The sequence below is a fragment of the Misgurnus anguillicaudatus genome, chromosome 1, assembly GCF_027580225.2.
Source record: "Misgurnus anguillicaudatus chromosome 1, ASM2758022v2, whole genome shotgun sequence".
Lineage (NCBI taxonomy): Eukaryota > Metazoa > Chordata > Actinopteri > Cypriniformes > Cobitidae > Misgurnus > Misgurnus anguillicaudatus.
In genome coordinates, this window is record NC_073337.2 from 23,183,406 (window position 1) to 23,204,253 (window position 20,848).

General features: G+C 37.4%; 1 protein-coding gene across 1 annotated transcript in view; it reads right to left on the reverse strand.

Annotated features, from left to right (window-relative positions):
* The window catches only part of exoc4 (exocyst complex component 4), a 222,905-nt gene that overhangs the window by 33,083 nt on the left and 168,974 nt on the right, over positions 1-20,848 (reverse strand). Inside the window, exons 12-14 of the mRNA XM_073868399.1 lie at positions 16,208-16,344; positions 10,046-10,202; positions 3,379-3,556 (exon numbers count right to left, since the gene is read on the reverse strand). Of these exons, the coding sequence (XP_073724500.1) occupies positions 3,379-3,556; positions 10,046-10,202; positions 16,208-16,344 (472 nt within the window). The remainder of the gene's footprint in view (positions 1-3,378; positions 3,557-10,045; positions 10,203-16,207; positions 16,345-20,848) is intronic.

The following is a 20,848-nucleotide window of genomic DNA, read 5'->3' on the forward strand; positions in this document are numbered from 1 at the left end:
AAATTAAGATCAATAAGATACAACCTCAATGTTAAAGAGCTAAAAACAGAGGCATCTTATCGCAGAGGTCAGAGTGTTTGTTTTACCCATTTGTGTCAGCAAACCGGCATATAAGCCAAACAGCCAATCGACATTCTTTGTGAAAAACGTCTACCGCACCGCTGTGCCTTCACATCGGGGAGGCCACAGGTACATGAAAGATGTCTCTCCCTGTCTGAGGTGGGCCTATGTCGTACAAAGACAAGGGCAAACGAGCTGTCTCTCTCTCTCTCTCTTTCTGTGTGTCTCTCTCTAGCAACTCCATCCACTTCAAAACTCAGTCTCGGTTGGTGAGACATTGTTTAATCTCCCCCCACATTACACTGGCAAACGTGTATTAGTCTGCAAGACAAGACAGGAGAAAATGACTTGTTCATACCTGACTGACTCCATAATATAAAATCCAATTTGAGGGGGGGTTACAGAGATAAGGGTTTCCGTCGGTGACGGTCCCATCAGCTCGGCAAACACTAAATAATGAACAATGCTGAAGCTGTCCCGCCATGATAAAACACTCCATTACGGCTTCTGCACCGAACTAATGGTAATTACACCACGTCCTCCACTGCGCGCTTATTGAATTTTTATCTGCGTCCGACGCGAGTCGCTCTGAAGCGGTCTTTACCCAAAACCTGCAATAACAATGGTCCTGAAATAGCTTATTTACAGTTTTTTGGAAAGCCATTGTGGGAAGTTTCAGTGATGTCATGAAGTTTTGCTGAATAATAGATGTGAATATATTGTTTGATTGAGTTGAATATCCTTCTTAAGATGATCACGAGTTGATCAAACTACCAAAAACCAGGCTGGTATAACCAACTAGTTGCTGGACGGACCACCAGTGAATAACCAGCTTGGACTAACATGTTATAAAAGACGGGTTAATAATAGACATTTAGTGTATTTTGCAGCAATGCATGGCTTTAAAAACATTTTAAACAGGATCAATCGGCTAATGTGTAGTCACATTTGGCTTTAAGCATGAGTAATTGCCTGGCACTTTACGGTAATGTGGGCGACAAAATAATGTGTCATGATCTGACATTTCTGTTTTTTAAGAAGAATAAATTATAATGCAAAAACAATAACACGTTTAGATTGGCCTAATGTATTATTTACTCCATTTTTCTGCAGCCCTTGAGGCTGTCAAGTTTATGTTTTTGGTATTAAAGGAATATTCCATTTTCTTAAAAGAAAAATCCAGATAATTTACTCACCACCATGTCATCCAAAATGTTGATGTCTTTCTTTGTTCAGTCGAGAAGAAATTATGTTTTTTGAGGAAAACATTCCAGGATTTTTCTCATTTTAATGGACTTTAATAGAGCCCAACACTTAATACTTAACTCAACACGTAAAAGTTTTTTCAACGGAGTTTCAAAGGACTATAAACAATCCCAAACGAGGCATAAGGGTCTTATCTAGCGAAACGATTGTCATTTTTGACAGGAAAAATAAAAAATATGCACTTTTAAACCACAACTTTTCGTCTAAGTCCGGTCCAGCGCGACCTAACGTAAATGCGTAGTGACGTAGGGAGGTCACGTGTTACATATATAAAACGCACATTTGCAGACCATTGTAAACAATTATACCACGGGTCTGTTGAATGCTGCATTCTGATTGGCTGAGAAATGTTCTATGGGTGTTGATTATTTTTCTGTAAACCGCACACCTAATTTTTCAAATGTCTTAAAAATAGGCACCAGAGCAATGTTTGTGGTAACCCTTGTATAAGCGGAATAATTGACTCCGGTCCTTTGAATTATTTGAAAATAATGCACACCTGCGGTGTAACGGCACTCCGCTTCGCGTCGTGCCGCATTACCACCTTGGTGTGCATTATTTTCTTATAATTCAATGGCCCGTCGTCAATTATTCCTTACTAAACTGACACAAAGACATTAATTAGTATCATTTGACATACAACAATGTCGGAACGGTCCTCTTTCTCAACACTTGTAAACACTGGGGCGGAGTTTCGCGTTCGTCCTCTGTGACCTCTTGACGTTATGACGTATTGCGTGGGGTCACGCTGGCGCATCACGATCGAATCTGGACGAGAAGTTGTGGTTTAGAGGTGGATATTTTTTATTTTTCTTGCAAAAGGACAATCGTTTCGCTAGATAAGACCCTTATGCCTCGTTTGGGATTGTTTATAGTCCTTTGAAACTCCGTTGAAAAAAACTGTTAAGTGTTGAGTTAAGTGTTAAATGTTGGTGTCTATTAAAGTCCATTAAAATGAGAAAAATCCTGCAATGTTTTCCTCAAAAAACATAATTTCTTCTCGACTGAACAAAGAAAGACATCAACATTTTGGATGACATGGTGGTGAGTAAATTATCTGGATTTTTCTTTTAAGAAAATGGAATATTCCTTTAAGGTAAACAGTCTACATGTGACTTTCCATCGTCTGTCCGTCAACCTCTTCGCTATACAAATTCACAGGTCAGAGTTCAAGAGGCTTTAAACCTAAAGTGGTAAAACTTTTTGCACATGCTTCATTATTTCATAAGACATCTTTATGCTCCTTTTGATAGTTTTCAAATAAATAAGTATTCAGTTCAGGATTGGGAAGCACTGCGTGAGAACAGATGTAAAGCATCATGTATAGAAAGATACACAAAATGTTCAAACTCTGACTGTGCGTTCACACCAGACGCGAATTAAGTGAATAAATCGTGCTATTTACGCGTAGTTGGACGCTTACACATTTTGAGATAACTCGCTTCATTCGCGCGTGATATTTGCATCATCCGCAAATTGAAAAATGGCTGTGACGTGGATTTTGTCAAGAGGGTAGTTGCGCTTTATGTGCTATGGAAGGCTAAAAAACTAGCGTAGACTCGTTCGATGCCTTGTCTGGGTCCCTTGTTGTTTTGCTTTATTTCTGCCTCCGCTTGCTCCGTCGTAATCACGCCACTACTAGAGCAAGCTCCTGATTGGTTAATGTGCCAAATGGTGGCATTTTGCAACCAAAATTTAAGGGTGTGCCACTGAATTTTATATCCAGTTGCACATGTGCGACCAGTAAATTTGACCTTTTTTTGTGATGTGACACTGAATTTGAAACAGCACATTGTACTTTCTGCATCTGTCATTAAAGTATTTATTAGTAATAAAGTGGAAATTAGTAGAAATGTGAATTTTGATTTTTGGTGTGTGCCCCTAAATTTTCTGGTTGCGCTCCTAAAATTTTCAATTGGGGGCCACTGTGCTCCTAGTGAAAAAAGGTAGCCTGAAGCCCTGTTATTGCATCTTTGCATTGACTTAACATGTAAATCACTCGTACATAATGCTTAATTCAGGCCTGCTGTGAATGCACCATGACACACTTACTGGAGCTCTGGGTCAGGTTGCTGAAGAAGCCCTTGAGGCGGGTGGCGAGCCACTCCATGCTCTCCTGCAGGTTAGCGAGAGCCTTCAGATCACTTACGTCCCTCAAAATCTCATTCTGAGGAATCAACTTATCACCCAGGTTTCCCGTCAAAACCTCAGACTCCTTGGCGAACGCCGCCCGTGTGAAAGGCAGAAAAATAAATTATTTAAAATATAATTTTTAGTTTAAAGGTCACATTCTTTCTGATCCCATTTTTTAAACCCAAGTTAGTGTGTAATGTTGCTATAATAGCGTAAACAATACCTGTAAAATGATAAAGCTCAAAGTTCACTGCCAGGCAATATATTTTCTTTAACAGAATTCGCTTTTTAAAGCCTACAGCGAACAGCTGGTTTGTACAACAGCCCTTTACTTCCTGCTTTAGTGACGTCACTAGAACAGTTTTTTGACTAAACTCTGCCCACAGGAATACATCAGTCCCCAGCTACGCTAACGGCAAGCTAAGCTGCTATCGAATCACAACACACTAAACAAGCTACACAATCAGAACTCATTACGTATTTCTGAAGGGGGGACTTCATAGAACAAGGAAGACATCAGCCCGTTTTTAGGACGATGAAAACAGTGGTATGCAGATAAGTACATTGTGTGAAAAATACTGTGAATTTTTACACGTGAAACATGAACACATGTTATATTGCACACTATAAACACAAGCAAAGCTTCAAAAACACAGAAAGAACGATACCTTTAATAAAGCTTGAACGTGTTTTACCATTATTCCATAAACAAGTGACACACAAGGAGCTTAAAAATGTGATAATGATATTAACCAAATGCTTTTGACACATAGTATACGTTCAATACTTTCAAATCCCCTTAATTCCAGCCTCAGGCCATTTAGAAATACCGCTTTGTTGGCAGAATCCATTAAACGGCACGTTGATTTTTCAGCAAAGGCCTCTAAGTCCACTGGAGATTAATTGAATGAACGACGACCATGGATCACATTCAATCTTGTATCCCTTGTGAGCACTTGGACCCGAAAACAACCCAAATGTGGCAGTCACATGCATGACAGCGCCCCCAATGTGTGGTTCAGTGTCTTCATTTTTACTAACTTTTTTTATTATTTGCAATGTTTCTTGTTCCATCTTTAGTGATTTTGCAACTGTTTACTATGTCTTGACAAAGTAAGTGGATTTTTTTAGAAAGGTTTTAAACAAACATTCTTGCATGCACTTAAAGGGACACTCGTTTTGGAATCCATTGAGCTGATCTCCGGGTCTGGCGGTACCTCTTTTAGCATAGCTTAGCACAATCCATTGAATCTGATTAGACAATTAGCATCAGTCAATGATATTATGCAGTAAAATAGTCCCCAGCTATTGGAAGTTACCAAAGTTACTATTTTTGGTCACTGCGTAATATCATTGCGCCCGCTGCAGCCATGTTACAGCAGCAAAGTCCTTGATTATTACGCCAGAAAGAGAGTATAGTTCATAGCCATATCTGCCTAGAAAATCACAACTTTTAATTTTCCGTCAGTCTTAGTACACGATGTAACTACAGAAGAGTCAAGTTTTAAATAGGAAAAATATTGAAACTCATTGGTCATTATTAAGCGAGGCTAATGGTCTAATCAGATTCAATGGACCACGCCAAGCCATGCCAAAAGCGCTACCGCCAGACCCGGAGATCAGCTGAATGGATTTCAAAACAGTAAGAATTAAATGTTTGACTCTAGGGGAACTGAAAAATAGGCTTTTTTTAAAGTGGAGTGTCCCTTTAAGAGGGTTTTGGGGTGATATTATTTAAAGGTGGGGTGCATGATCTCTGAAAGCCAATGTTGACATTTAAAATCACCTAAACACAAGATCCTGATAAAAATGCTGATTTACAAGAAAAGATGCACTTGGGTTTTATATCTGAACTCATCAAATGTTTAATATCAAAACTCAAAGCTGCACTGCAAAAAATGACTTTTTACTTAGTATTTTTGTCTTGTTTTCAGTAGAAATATCTAAAAATTCTTAAATTAAGATGCTTTTTCTTAATAGGCAAAATGACCTAAGTAAATAAGTCTAGTTTTAAGACAAATAATATACAATTTAAATGAAATTGTCCTTAAAACAAGCAAAATTATCTGCCAATGGGGTGAGAAAAAAATGGTGAAATAAGATTTCTTTTTTCTTAAACACTTAATTCAAGTAAAATTTTCTCACTCCATTGGCAGATATTTTTGCTTGTTTTAAGCACAAATTCACTTAAATTGTATATTTTTTGTCTAAAAACTAGTATTGTTTTCTTAGGTCATTTTGCTCATCAAGAAAATACATCTTGATTTAAGAATTTTTTAGATATTTCTACTGAAAACAAGACAAAAGTACTAAGTAAGAAAGTCATTTTTTGCAGTGTGTTTATTGTAGACATTGGTTAAACCAGTGCTTCCAAGGTAAGCATTTTAAAGGTAAAGTGTGACCATTTAATTTAAATTCTCATATTCGGTCAATATATAAGAGACTTTAAAATCAAATAAATGAGGTACATGTGTGGGCAATACGGAGCAGTGCGACAAACGAGCCAAGGTGCAAAAAAATGTGAAAGGCCTACAGGGACAACATACGGGCAGTAAACCTAAAAGGGGGCAGAGAGAGGAAGGAGGGGGGCAACAGATATCTAAAGTGGCAAAAGAGATTGTGCTGACGGCAGGTTGTGATGACAATATCTTAGTGCTGGCACTGCCACAGCACTGGATCCAAGCCAAATGCCCACATCAGTACTAATGTGTATTTAAACAAGGTTTCCCTCACATTCATTTCTCAAAAGCTCAGCACAATTACACAAGAACGGTTCATTTTTACAGGCAGATATTAAAACAAATCTGTATTTGCTTTGACCTCTCTTCACGTCTGTGATAAATGTGGAGCGCTATGAAATTCTGCAAGATAAAACACAACATCTATTGAACGGATGAGTTTTTAACAAGCATTTATCGCTTGGTATAGGACGGCCATACATGTGTTGTGATCCCTCTTTAGCTGATGAAACTGTCAGGGTCATTTATATGATAAAAGCCTTTTCGTCGCCGGCTCCGTTTAGCTTCAACAGGTACACTAGATTGGCTTTTCTGTTCCACATAACCAGTTCATTTATTTATTGTACGATTGCACGTCGAGGCACACTTTGAGGGCACTTTTGATAAAAACGGAGGCCCCCGCCTTTATGTCCAATCACAGTTATTCTCATAGTTATGTCTTCTTTAATTCAAGTGAGCACTTGAGAGGAACAGACAGGGAAAGAGATAGAGCAAGGAAATTGAAAATAAAGTCGTGTAGGTTTGTGTGTGTGTGTGTCAGGAGATGCTGGAGTTTTCCAAATGTGTGACTGCCTGCAGATTAACTGGTTCCTGTTTAAGGGCACAAGGCCAGATTTCATCCTCTACACTAATAATACTGTACGCAATTGTGGCATCTTAAACTCAATTTAGGCTAAAGTCTAACTACACTGCAAAAAATTATTTTCAAGAGAAAAAATCTTAGTATTTTTGTCTTGTTTTTTAGTAAAAAATATCTAAAAATTCTTAAATTAAGATGCTTTTTCTTGATAAGCAAAACTACCTAAGAAAATAAGTCTAGTTTTTAGACCAAAAATATCAAATTTAGGTGATTTTGGGCATAAAACAAGCAAAAAAAATCTGCCAATGGGGTAAGCAAATTTCTTGAATTTAGTGTTTAAGAAAAATTTTCAAGAATTTTCTGCTTGTTTTATGCACAAAATCACTTAAATTTGATACTTTTGGTCTAAAAACTAGACTTATTTTCTTGGGTCATTTTGCTTATCAAGAAAAAGTATATCAATTTAAAAAAATTTTGATTTATTTAAAGAACAATGTAACATGCTGATCTATTACACAACTCATGTCCCCAGGAAAAGGGTTATCTGTGTGTGACTGAATATACTGACAACAGGTTTTATCGTAGTTTTTGCCAACTCCATTGACTTGAATTAGATGTGCTGTGAGGTACGGTATTACTCCTCGCCGGGAACATTAGCTACGTTTACATGGACACATTTTGCCTCCATCGGATTAAAATCCTTCCGATTAATAAATCCTATCATAGCGTTTACATGAACACTTAATGAGGCTGTTTACACTTGGTATTAACATGTGTTTTCGTCGATCGGATCACAAGTGGACGACGTTAATGCCAGGTGTAAACGGTGTTCAAAACGTTTTGAGTTCGTCCACTTTCGACCACTTTCAACCACATCCAGAGGTGGTCGAAACCACTTTCGATCCGATCGCTTTGGAGTTGCGGAACGCACCTGTGGTTGAATGCGTTCGAACAGCCACACGCGACCACCTTCTCTCCGCCCATTTTTCTAATCTGAGGTATTAAACACAATGTTTTACATCTTTTTTTACTTCTGGCGTGAACATTCGGTGAACAGCGCTATTTTTAGCCTTTCATTGATAAAACTAAGCGGCTGATCTCCGTAGTTTCGTTTTGAAAGCGTGTGAAAGTTGCGCGATCCTATATCAATTGCGCTGAAAATTCAAAGAAAGCTCTTACATACTCATGTACAAAACACTGTGCAGCATGTTTACTTGCTAAACAAGCAGTGCACTCCGACATAATATTAGTTTGCATCCATATAAACTCATAATTACTCCCGCTCGGGTTTGAATGACAGCAGAGAGACTCGCCCACCGTCTCACAGACCACCCCCTCATAGTATTCAGCACAGAAGCGGTCGAAAGTGGACAAAAGAGACGGATTTAAATACCAGGTGTAAACGTAATGTGTCTCTCTCGTCCACTTGTGATCCGATCGATGAAAACACATCTTAATACCAAGTGTAAACAGCCCCAATAATGTGATCGGATTGATGTGCGTGTTTATATGACACAAGATTTACATCAGATTTGATCATTTGACATGCGCACATTGCACAAATATAGTTTCACGCTGTTTCAAGATTTGCTTTGTGCCTCACTGATTATAAAGCAGCAGCAAAAACACCCATTCACGTGTGCCCAAAAAGCGTATTTTACTTCACGCGGTGCTGCAGGGACCGTTCGTGAGAGCGAGTCCAAACACACACGTTTGTGGATCAGAGAATAAATCATGGACTGACCGGACAACGCTGTCTTGTATCACTTTATGGAGAATTGGACGGATAATAGGAACAAGATTAACAAGACAATCACTTCTTGTGACTTCCTTCAACAAAACAAACTCGAGTTATTTGCGTCACATGTCATTACGGCAATTCTACGTCATTGCACGTGTGCATATGCTCCACACTCCCGTCCTGTAGGTGGCGGAAATGCACCTTTCAGTGGGTTTGCCAACCGCCATTAAAGAAAAAAAAAGATGGCACATGCGCAGAGCATCCCAGTTTCAGTTATCCATCCGATCAAGTGTATACATGTCATTTTGAGCGGATTACAAACGGTATAAACCACCCCTAACAAGCGGATTAGATTTTTAATCAGATTGGCACTTTTTAGTTCGATTGAGGTGTTTACATGGAGCATTTTTATTCAGATTGATCATTTAAACGGATTGCAAATGTCCATCTAAACGCAGCTAATGTTTGTATTCTTGCAATTGGCAAAGGTGGATTATCGCCACCACCTGGGCTGGAGTGTCTATTATTCAAGCTCTCAGCAGAAGAATATACAGGTGTGAGGCGTTTGGAAAAACAGGTTCACAAGTTTACAACGAATGCTAAATCACCTGTTGGAAAGCATCTTTTCCAGCGATTTTTGTGTGAGCATATCAGTGAACACCCCTGACCACTCAGAGTTTCACGTCTTTGTAAACAAAAGTTAAATGCATTTTAGGAAGGATTGTTCCAGTGCACCTATATACCCATTGTAGAGGTGGGAGGTGATACAACAGAAACCGAAAATTCTCGGGCCAGCATCATACGCCCAAATTTTAGTAAAAACCACAGTCAATCTGAAAACAGGGCTTTAAGTGTTAAAAAACGAACTTGTCCTTTAAGGGGTGGCATAATTGTAATAAGATCCCCTTCTGACATCAAAAGGGGAACAAAATTTAAATATTAAAATTAAATATTATTTTTTTCACATTCTTGCAAAGAATGGTTTACCAAAACTAAGGTACTGGGTTTTTCACATTTTCTAGGTTGATAGAAGCACCGGGGACCCAATTATAGCACATTTAAAAAAGTGAGATTTTTATGATATGTCCCCTTTAAAGAAATAGTTCACCCAAAAATGAAAATTCTCTCATCATTTACTCACTCTCACGTTGTTACAAACCTGTATACATTTCTTTGTTCTGGTAAACATAGATGAAGATATTTTGAGGAATGTTTGTAACCAAACCGATCAGAAGCCCCACTGACTTCCATAGTAGAAAAAATACTATGAATGGGGCTCATGATTGGTTTGGTTACAAACATTCCTCAAAATATATTGTTCATCAGAACAAAGAAATGTATACAGGTTTTTAACAATGAGTAAATGATGAGAGAATTTTTATTTTTGGGTGAACTATCCCTTTAATAATCTGTATTATTCTTTACACTGGAAGCATTGTGAAAGAAACTACCCTGAAAAACATAGCTTTCTGCTTGGTTTCAGATCGATGGCCCTACAGTTCTAGTGTATATTAAAGTGTGATCTCACCGTGTGAAGTCCTCTTCCTCCTCTCTCTTCTGTCGGAGTTGTTTAGGTTGAGTCATGCTGGCCCAGTTGGGCAGAGACTGCAGCAGACGGCTGATATCTTCATCTTTGGCCCAGGACGCACTGATGACCAACTTTTCCTCGCACTGTACAATACCTCTATAACACAAATCACACAATAATTTATGATCCTGGACCACAAAACCAGTCATATGTAGCACGTGTATATTTAAAGAGTTTGGTTCCAAAACGTGATAACTCTTTTAAAATGTTTGTAAGAACTTGTTTATTATTATGTAATTATGTTTATATTGTGTTTTATTGTGCTACTTAGCTGTATTTTTTTAGTTATGAAGGCTTAAATCAACTGCAGTTTCATTTAATATTAATTCGAATGCACGTTTAAAAAATGATATTTTTGGGGAAAAAACAAAAGTTTTCAAAACAAGAGTTATCTCGTTTTGGAACCAAACTTTTAATTTGTACCAATAGCCAACAATACATTGTGTGGGTCAAAATATCGATTTTTCTTTTATGCCAAAAATCATTAAGATATTATATAAAGATCATGTTCCATGAAGATTTTTTTGTAAATTTTCTACTGTAAATATATATAAATTGTGAGTGGATGCAGTTGCTAAGGACTTTAAAGGCGATTTTCTCAATATTTAGATTTTTTTTAAACCCTCAGATTCCAGATTTGCAAATATTGTCCTATCCTAACAAACCATACGACAATGGAAAGCTTATTTATTCAACTTTCAGATTATAAACAGTGGCGGCTTGTGACTGCTCATCCGAGGGGCACAAATTCAAAATATGTGTTGGAAGTGTCGTGTGTTGCTTGTGGTTTCAAAATATGTGTTTATTGCGTCATGTGAACCATGTGCATCACGTGTTTTGTCAAAATAAGTGCCTGATGCACAGACGTCAAAACCGTTTATAATAAAAGAGATGCTAACGTTCACAAAATACACGCAAGACACTCCCTTAACAGTAAACTCTGATTACACATGAGATTATGTGAGTATCTGGCAACCGCGAGCGTCTCTTTTATCATAAACCCTTTAGACGCGTCTGCAGCAGACACTTATTTTGACAATACACGTGATGCACACACAATCTCTCGACTCGCAGAACACATATTTTGAAAAAAAGGAACCACACACATGACGGGCTACATACATATTGTGACAAACTTCGCATCCAGCGCCCTCGAAAAAATAAGTCACCAGCCGCCACTGTATATAAATCTCAAACAATTTTTTTAACCTTATTACTAGTTTCGTGGTCTAGGGTCACATTTAAACTCTGTACAATATAAACTAATGTTTAAAAAACATAAACATTATGCAGTGCTTATTTATTGTGTTTTTTTTTTGTCTTAATTCACAATAAAGCAGAGAGAGAACAGGAACAGATGGGTAGAAAAACCATAATGGGATTTTAAAATGTTTCGAGCACGATTCGAACCTATATAACCCCATGGTTATTTTTCTTAACACACACGCAAAGCACAAGTCTCAGCCCTCACATATTGCTAAACAGATCACAAATGTATGCTCATTAAAAAAGCAAAAATGTCAAAATGGCATTTTAATGTATACTGTACATGAACTACTGATCTGTTAAGTATTACCGTTTGGTTAATGACTAATTAATGGAAGTTGTCATAAAATGTTACCAAACACTTTAAGGAGCTATAAAAGGAACCACGCCTGTGATTGGCTAAGGGGTATGACAAGCTCCATTTCAAGCTAATGTTGCAAAAAGTGCCAAAATGAACCACATGTTCAGATAAATCCTTTCGGTATGACATCAGCAGGCCATTAAAAGTGCACACAGAACAGCGCTCCACATACACAGAGAGGATAGCGAGAGCTCGGATGAAGGAACTGTTATTGTATGCGATGCTTAGATTGATAGAAGAGATGATGTAGAAAGTAATGCAGCGTAAGAAGAAAGAGAATGTGTCAGAGAAAGAGACAGATCGGTGGGCTGTGGTTATTGTGTGAGGAAACGGCTGCTTCTGCACTTTCTGCACATGACTGAGCTCGGTTCAGACCCCTCGCTGACTAACACATATGTGGGCACACGCAGTCAGTTTTTACTTTAGCGTAAATGGATCGATTGCCTGTATGCAAACACACGCGTTTCCTACAGGAAGAGGATATTACGTGTTAAGGTTAATTTATACTTCTGCGTTACTTAATAAAGCTCTGTGTTTAACAAAAGTTTATGACACTTTTTGTCCAACAAGATAATCTTAATAATCTCAATAAACGCATTAACACTTCAAAATACATCACATTGTAAATGAAGGCGCGATGAGGATGGCACGTTCCGCACGAATTGAGCGTTGCCGCAGGCAAGTTGAAAAATCTGAACTTTGGCGGATTTCCACAACACGTTAACCAATGTGGCGTGATTACAGGCAGAGTTTCAGTGGAGTCGCAGACGCCCCTTCCATGACGCACATTTCTGCGTGAATGTCTCGAACGACTAGAATTTCACGTGCGGCTTTCACACGCAAATGAAGCGAGTAAACTCAAAATGTTCAAGGGTCCAACTGTGCGTGAATAGCGCGTTTTTGCCACCTCTACCACGGCTGGTGTGAATACACAATAAGTGTCATAAACTTTTGTTAAACACAGAGCTTGTTTTTTGCGATAATGCAGGGGTTTATGGGAAAAATAAATAGGCTTTTTAGTGAGGGAACCAGTGTCCTGCTAACTTCTGGGTTAGCATACAAAAATACATTATCCCTGTTGCACTCTATTGACCAATTAGAATCAAGGACTGTTGTACAGTGTTGGGCAAGTTACTGAAAATTAGTAATTAGTTACAGTTACTAGTTACTTCTTTCAAAAGTAACTGAATTACTCTACCAGTTACTGTATATCAAAAGTAATTAGTTACTAAGAAAAGTAACTTTTAAGTTTCTTTTATGTCTGCTTTTTAAATGTGAATATGAACAGTACTGAACAGTCAAACAATAAAATGATATGGATGGGCTATTTTACACGTAAGACTCTAATATATCACATACTGTAGGAGCCTATTTTGCTTTAGATTCAACCTTTGAATATTTTTGTTAGAAATTATCTTAATATGTAAGCTTAGTTTATTTATGTATATCATTTAAACCATTTAGACAAATATTCTGTGTATTTACCATAGTATATAATGTATTAAAATTGTGTAGTGTCTCTTTAAAAATTTGGAGACAATTGAGTCAACATGTCATATTTTCTAAACATTTTTTTTTTCATTTTTCTGATTCCATATTTATTTTAATAAGTTAGAAACCTCTCCGCTGTGTCCTGCTGACAGGCGCGGTGCGCGTGCAGCAGGTGACGCAAATTATAGGTCCTCCGAAGGTTAGACCGTCTCATTTCAGTTCTCTTTGCGAACTTCTGAGCGCCTTGAAAGACCGAGTGCTCACCTTTTATCGCATGCTTAGTAAGGGAACAGCCCTTGAATTGGAACACAGCTTGTGAAGCTCGCGGCAGGGACTGTGCTCTTTGGTCATATATTGTTTCTATATTTTTTATGTTTGATTAAAATGATAAACAAGATTAAAGGAAGATATTTAATCAGAAAACGGAGTAGGCTACGTGGATTGTTTTGTCGGACGGACACAGAGCGAGTGGATTGTTTTTTCAGATACGGAGAGACTGAAACTAAAACTAAAAGCAAGCTCGCACATACTATGGAGTTTTAACACGGGTGTACAGTGCAGTGTGAATATTTTAGTGGAAACAACAATCGCGGATCGTTCTCTTCCATGAAGCCGATGTAAACATCTAAGAATATATGAACATTTCTCAGATTTATTAATTTTGTGGACTACAAATGCAAGTTGATGTCATACTGGGATTGCTTGGCGAAGATAATTTACAAACATGAGACCGGATGGATTATGACTTGGGCACAATTTTTAAACAAAGGTATGTTGTCCCGTTTAGATTTTTCATGTTCATTCTATATGCACTGTCAGCTATGATGAAGTGTAATGATTCATTACGCCGCCAACCACGGTCCTGCGACATTAGATATGTCTTGTCTATTTTTTACAAAATAGAGTAACACGAGTAACAAACTCATTTAAATTTCAGTAACTGTAATTGCGTTACTTGATTTAAAAAAATACTTTGTTACATGCTCGTTACTGCTAGAGGTAGTGGAATTACAGTAACGCGTTACTTTGTACTGCTGTTGTATAGTGCTGTGTTCAAAATATCGGTACGACGATACATCGTCATGGACGCCTGACGATGCGTGCATCGATACAGCACCTTCCGTATCGATTCGGATGTACTTTTGAAAGTAACGTGACGAATTGCTCTTGATCCGTGATCCATATGGAAAGGACGCATGTGTCCTGCGGGGTACGTAGAGTTAAAGGTGGCGGGGTATACTTTCACTTTGCGTGTCTGTCTCGCTGGCGCACGTGTCGGCATAGTGAGCCGCGTACTCGCGCTCTCACTCGCGCTCTCTCTCGCGCGCGGGCGCGCGCATTAGTCAATGAGTTCAGTATGAAAGCGCAGATATCTTAGCCTATACTACTGCAAAGGGCTTTATTAGCCACGCTCTTATAAAATAGTACTAACGCATTTGAGAAGAAACACAACAAAGATTTGCATGTGAAAAGTGTACGTCTAGAGAAGAGATACAGAGCTACTTCAAACTATAACTGTCACATTAATAATCTGATTTTTATTAAATAGTATTAAGTCTGACTGCATGTTTATAGATATATTCATAGATGTAGAATAATGAGAGACAAGAGTAAGGCACCATCTTTGTAAAACTGCTTTTAAAAAAAACATAAGTTAAGTACTAACTCTGGGATTTTAAATATTTCTAATAGCTAATAAATGAATGGCAAGAACACAACTGTTACAACACTGCTTATTCAATGTACAATAAACAAATAATAATAAAAATAATAATAATAATGTTACTAAATTCTGAACATAAATGTAATTCAAAATAGTCTTGTATTGTGATGTGCATCGTATCTGGACCCTTGTATTGGGATACGTATCATATCAGGTAATTGTTGGCGATACAGAGCCCTACTGTTGTATAATATTAAACAAGGCATACATATAGTGTTATCAGCTGTGAGAGATACAAAAGACAATACGAAACTGTATTATTACCACTAATAAAATTACATTACTAGGGACAGGAGGATAAACGCCAATACATACTAATAATACCTGTCTGATTACTTTTCTGAATCGCGCAGACGATATTATGCACAGCTTTTTTATGTACTACGACGTTTGATCAGTAGGAAGTCCTTATCGATCTGAAATCGCTGTAAGTTTGAGTCGTTTATACATGCATTTAAAAAAGCAACACTCGTTAAAGTAATCATGACAGACCATTTGCGTGTTTGCAAACAGAGATGACTTGATTTTTGTGGGCGGAGCCCAACTGGTTGCAGAAAGTGACAGCTCTGCAGTAGCGGTGTGAAGTGTTTTAGCGTTAAACTGTGATTTTTATGGATTCAGTGTTCTGTTTCGAAGTCTGTTTCTCTTTAGTGTAATGGTTCTTATAGTTTCTTATAAAAATAAATAATAGAAAACAGAAAAAATATGAAATATTTAATTATTGGTGATATTAAGGCTTTTTCAGTATAACCCATTCAAATCTTTAATCTTCCTAAATAAATTATAAACTAAATTAAAAACGCTATAAGAAACCCATAGAGAAAACAGACTTCGACAGAAAGCATTGCAAATACCTACGTTTATCTTTAAATGGATGATTTGATTTTATAAAAACACTCAACAGCACAACAAGACATTTTATAGTGAGTAATCTAAATTCATTTCCACTGTTTTCCTGCCACCACATGACGTGCCTTGACGTAACTGTGACGTCTACTCGCAAAATGTCTATACATATTCTTTGTTATCATGAAGAACAACAATATAAATATATGCTTATGCCATTTCCTGGAGTTGTGTATGTAAATGGTTCTTCTTCTGCTGCACATATTGAGTTTTTGCACGAGAGCGCCCTCTGGCCTTTGGATGTAGCAGCATTTCACCATAATTCATTGAGAACCATAGCAAGCATCACCGGCCGATTTATCGGCCCATCCCTAGACTCACATCTTACGGTCCTATTAAAATTCAGTGGATTACCTGTAAGCAGTATTGCATATTTCCTTGTACTCCTTGAGTTTGTCACAGACCATCTCCAGAAACTGGTTGGAATATGTGCTGAGATCCTGCATGAGACTCGTCAGATCCTGAATGGACTTCTCCACGACCACGGTACTCTAAAAAAAACACAGTACACGATTGGTTATCGGGGCAGAACCTTTGTACATTTCTATGAATCAGACAGCTGTAGTATCACAGCTGTAAAAGTGCAGTAGGGTTCTGGTTTAAGGTTAGGGTTGAATTTAAATTAAAGGAGGGTTAACCAGTCCCCTCTATAAAGTCTACAGCAAGCTACAGCTATCAGCTCAATCGCTCCCTTTGAGCAAACACATCAAATAGCCCGAAAAACAAACACTATCAAAACCCCCAATTCACTTGTCAAAGCCTGATGGCCCTGCAGCTACAGATGAAGTACGGCACTACAGCGTGTATATGACAAACACATACGTGTAGTGGGACTACAGGAACCACAGGCATTACGAGCCACCCAGAAGAGTGTAACTAACCGAAAAGTCATGGTCAAGCTCTGCCCGCATGAATCAGCCAATAAGAAGTAATATTTTGGCAAAGCCTAAACTCTCTATTCCAGTTAACACCTTTCGTAAAAGTTAATGACGGTAATTGCTTAGTAACCTTCTCACTATGCCCTGTCACTCAAACACAAGCCCAGCTTCAAGATAGAGCCATGCTTAAACATTGTAAGACCACATGATGCCAAACAAAAGATCCACGGGTGTTTGCATGGTTCTGAGACCAGCAATGGCTGATTGAAAATGACGGCTAACAACACGCATTTGGCAGGGGGACGCTTAAGCATTGGCACTGAAGATCTGTTTAATCGGCCCAAGCCGTAACTCAATCCTACAACCACCCATGCCACACGAAAACTCATTCTGCCGCCCAGGAGGGGGCAGCGGTGTTTGCCCCGACTAGCGCAGTGCTGAAAATGTGATGTACAAGCTGTTAATTCACATATCAATGCCTGCTGTTTGCGCCCCCTCCCTGAGCCCAGGGGCGGAGAGGAAGGTAATGATCTGTGGCACTGCCTTGGTGCATCGAGATTCTTAGCAGTCAACCGCAACTGGGAACCAAAGGGGGTGGGGGAGAGGCGACTACGCTAGCCTTCAAAGTTGCGCCTATGGTCACACTGGAACAAGTCCATCATTGTCATAGTGTGATGGATTTTGTATGTGTCCATGTACTATGTGGTTCCTTATGTCAAGATCTGTGGTGGATAGCGCAAACAGAGCATACAGACAGGACTGCAATACATTTAAAATGTATGTACATTAAATGGCATTTGATTTTGGATGCTATATTCGTTCACTTCATATTTTGTCCATTTTAATGCTTCCTTAATGACTTATCACTGAAGAAAATTACTTACTAAGTCAACAGCATGGCAATTTGCAAGTTACAAATATTTTTTTATAAAAATATTATTCTTCCTTAATACGCGTTGTTGTTGTCCTCCATTTTCTTTGCAAAACACTAGATGTAGCGATTGAAACTGTGAAACTATAGGCGTGTAAAATTGCTGGGTATTTTCTGTCTAGCTTTCACAACGCCTACTGCACTTTCGGAATTCTTTATTTTCTTTTTCTGCTTGTTTGTGAGTTTTGTTACATCTATATTTTTTAATTGTTTGATTCTTTTAAAATTAATAGTGTACATATTTGGTTAAAATCGAATACCTATTTTCATTTTTCGAAACTTTTTTGATGGTCCGATCGATTGTGCAATCGATTTTCGAACGAAAAGTGACAGCCCTACTTGTAATACGAATCTTTTTGCAGCAATTTAGTTAAATATAGTTTTCGCAATTTTGACTAAATACTTGCAAGAATCAAAATGAGCAAAATACAAATGAATTTTAAATGAATTTTTTATTTATAAAAAATAATTTTAACAGTGTTTTCACTTAAACAACAGAGGGGGCAATAGTTAATTTGAGGTACAATTAATTCGATATATAGCATACATGCAAGCCACGGACCGCCTACAATCTGTCTGATAACCGTCTGATGCAAAATTGGAAATAATTTTCTCTGAGTAGAAAGTCCTAATTTGATTGGCTGACTTCAGACAACTTTTGGTAAGAAAGGAAACATATAATACATACATATGAAGAGTTTGGTTCCAAAACGCAATAAACGGCATTTTAAAAAATGAGTTATCACCAAAATCAGTATTGTATATGGTCAGTATCAATAATTTTACGCAAAATCCGATATCCGCTGTGTTATTCTGTTATCTTTTCTCCCTTTTTCCCAAAGCGCGATAATCGCCAGTCCTCCTCTGCAGAATGCAACAAATCCGCTTAACCAATCACAGCGCACCATTGCACCCATTGTAAAAAATAATGGTGGCGGTTTGAATACACACAGAATGCTAGTTTTCTCATCTACTTTGTACTTCGTGTTCAACGAACAAACAAAAACAAAATAATCCCAGGAGATTTTATGAAAAACTTTCCATTATTTTACTCGAAGTCAAGGAAAATCGAGCAGCACTAAAACTGATTGCTGTCAAAAAAGTTCAGCGACAACGTCCCAAGAATTATAGCAGCAATGTCAGTGTTCTTAATAAGACTAAGTAAGTTAAATGTTTTGATTAATTTCATTAAACCTTTTATCAGTGTATACCACTAGTCAACTAAATGAATATAACATGGCAAAGATAAATGCACATTTATATATTGATTCAATACATTTATAGCATTTTGAAAAAAACTTGGATTTATTGCATTTTGTGGGAAAAAATAATCAGTTTTTAAAATAAATCTTTAAAAATCAAATTATAGATTTGAATTTTTAATGTTATTATAACCTAAAGATGCTATGTGAAAGTTTGTAACAGAAAATAGTGGTTTTCATCTTGTCACTTTCTTGGTATAGAAAACACGTTTTCACCCAAATTAGTCAAAATGGATTTATTGCGTTTTGGAACCAAACTCTTCATATATACATATACACACATATACCAATATAGGCTGATATATATATATATATATAAAAGTGCATCCCTAGTTAATTTCAATATTAATTGCACTGTGATGAACTGGCCATTTGTTCGGGTCATGTCCCTTTCTGTGATCCAAGATAAAAAAGCTTTGAAAGAATGGTTGCATTTGTATCCATCAATATATTAATTTTACTTTCAATATTTTTACCTAAACTATCATAAAGGTGCAAAATTCCACGCAGTTGACTGCATTTCTTTCCACACAAATAAATCAATAACGAGGTACTGAAATGGACCTCAAATTCAAGTGAATGAATTGAACATCAAAAACCTATTGCCATTTTAATGAGCTTAAAATTACAGATAATATCTCCATCTTATCGCTCTCATCCTCTCAAGTGTGAAACTGGCCTACTGGTGTGCTTAATGGCCAAATAAAATCATTAAAATCATCGCAATAATAATGTTACTGGTTAATATTTTATTACCAACCAAACCACAATATATATTATAAATCTACAGCGAATGACCAGAAAAATCAGCAAATAAGCAGCAACGTTTGATAACCCCACTCATTTGCCAAGCTCGATATTTCCCAGTAAACAAAGTCTCTAAGCTCCATTATTCAAGAAACAAATGCCCTAGTGCTCTGCGGCACATGTCTAATTCTCCTCATTTAACAAAGTCATTCATCTTAGCCCCAGAAATCATTAAAAAGTAATCAAGTTTTAGAGAGAGACAGAGAGAAAGAGAGAGAGAGATACAGTTGAGGGCTTTAGAATACAATCAAACTAGCTAAAGTTCTTGTCTTCTCCTCACTATCAAAATCCTTCCTTTCTACTTAAATGTCACACTGTGCGATGGGGAGCTCGAGATCTGTTCCCTTCTGAGTCTTTTCTAGGTCTCCTGACCCATTCGTACACCATTCACATACTAAGAGCACATCTGAATTCTTACTGGAGCTGTGAGAGTTCACTACAGTCCTGTTTCTGTGTACTAAGGTGTTTTGGAAAGCGTTTGCTAAAGGCAGATGGTTTAATGCTGTATAAATTAAGAGTCGTAATAACTAACGTTCAACTTGAGATGAGACTCGATTGGCAAGCATCAGTGAGAACTTAACATACACAAGCATGGACACACAGAGTACTATGTGTGTATAAGTATGTACTGCACACTTACAAATCTGTGTGCGCGCACACACACACACACACACACACTCGCAGGATACTAATAGTGACAGTGAATGGCAGACCTTATCGTAATGGCTGCCAACGCTATCTAAATAGGGACGTGTGAAAAATATACAGTATATCTCATTTATCTCTTATTTATATCTTCCATGTTGCCAAGTAGATTGAAAACGTAACATCTAAAAGGTAGTAAAAATGTTTTAAATATAAGGCATGTTTCTGTTTCAAAACAACATAAGCAGAAAACATAATAATTTATATACTGTATACACAGTAACAACATATGGTGTAATAAACAATAATATTTACCAATACCGTATACATATTTATTAGTACAAAATAAAATATATAAAAAATATACACTTTAAAGAACATAAAAATCTCTGCATTAAATCGAACGATGCTATAACAACATCTAAGTCTTATCGCTGTCATACAGTTGAATCAGTCGCAAAACAAACTAAAC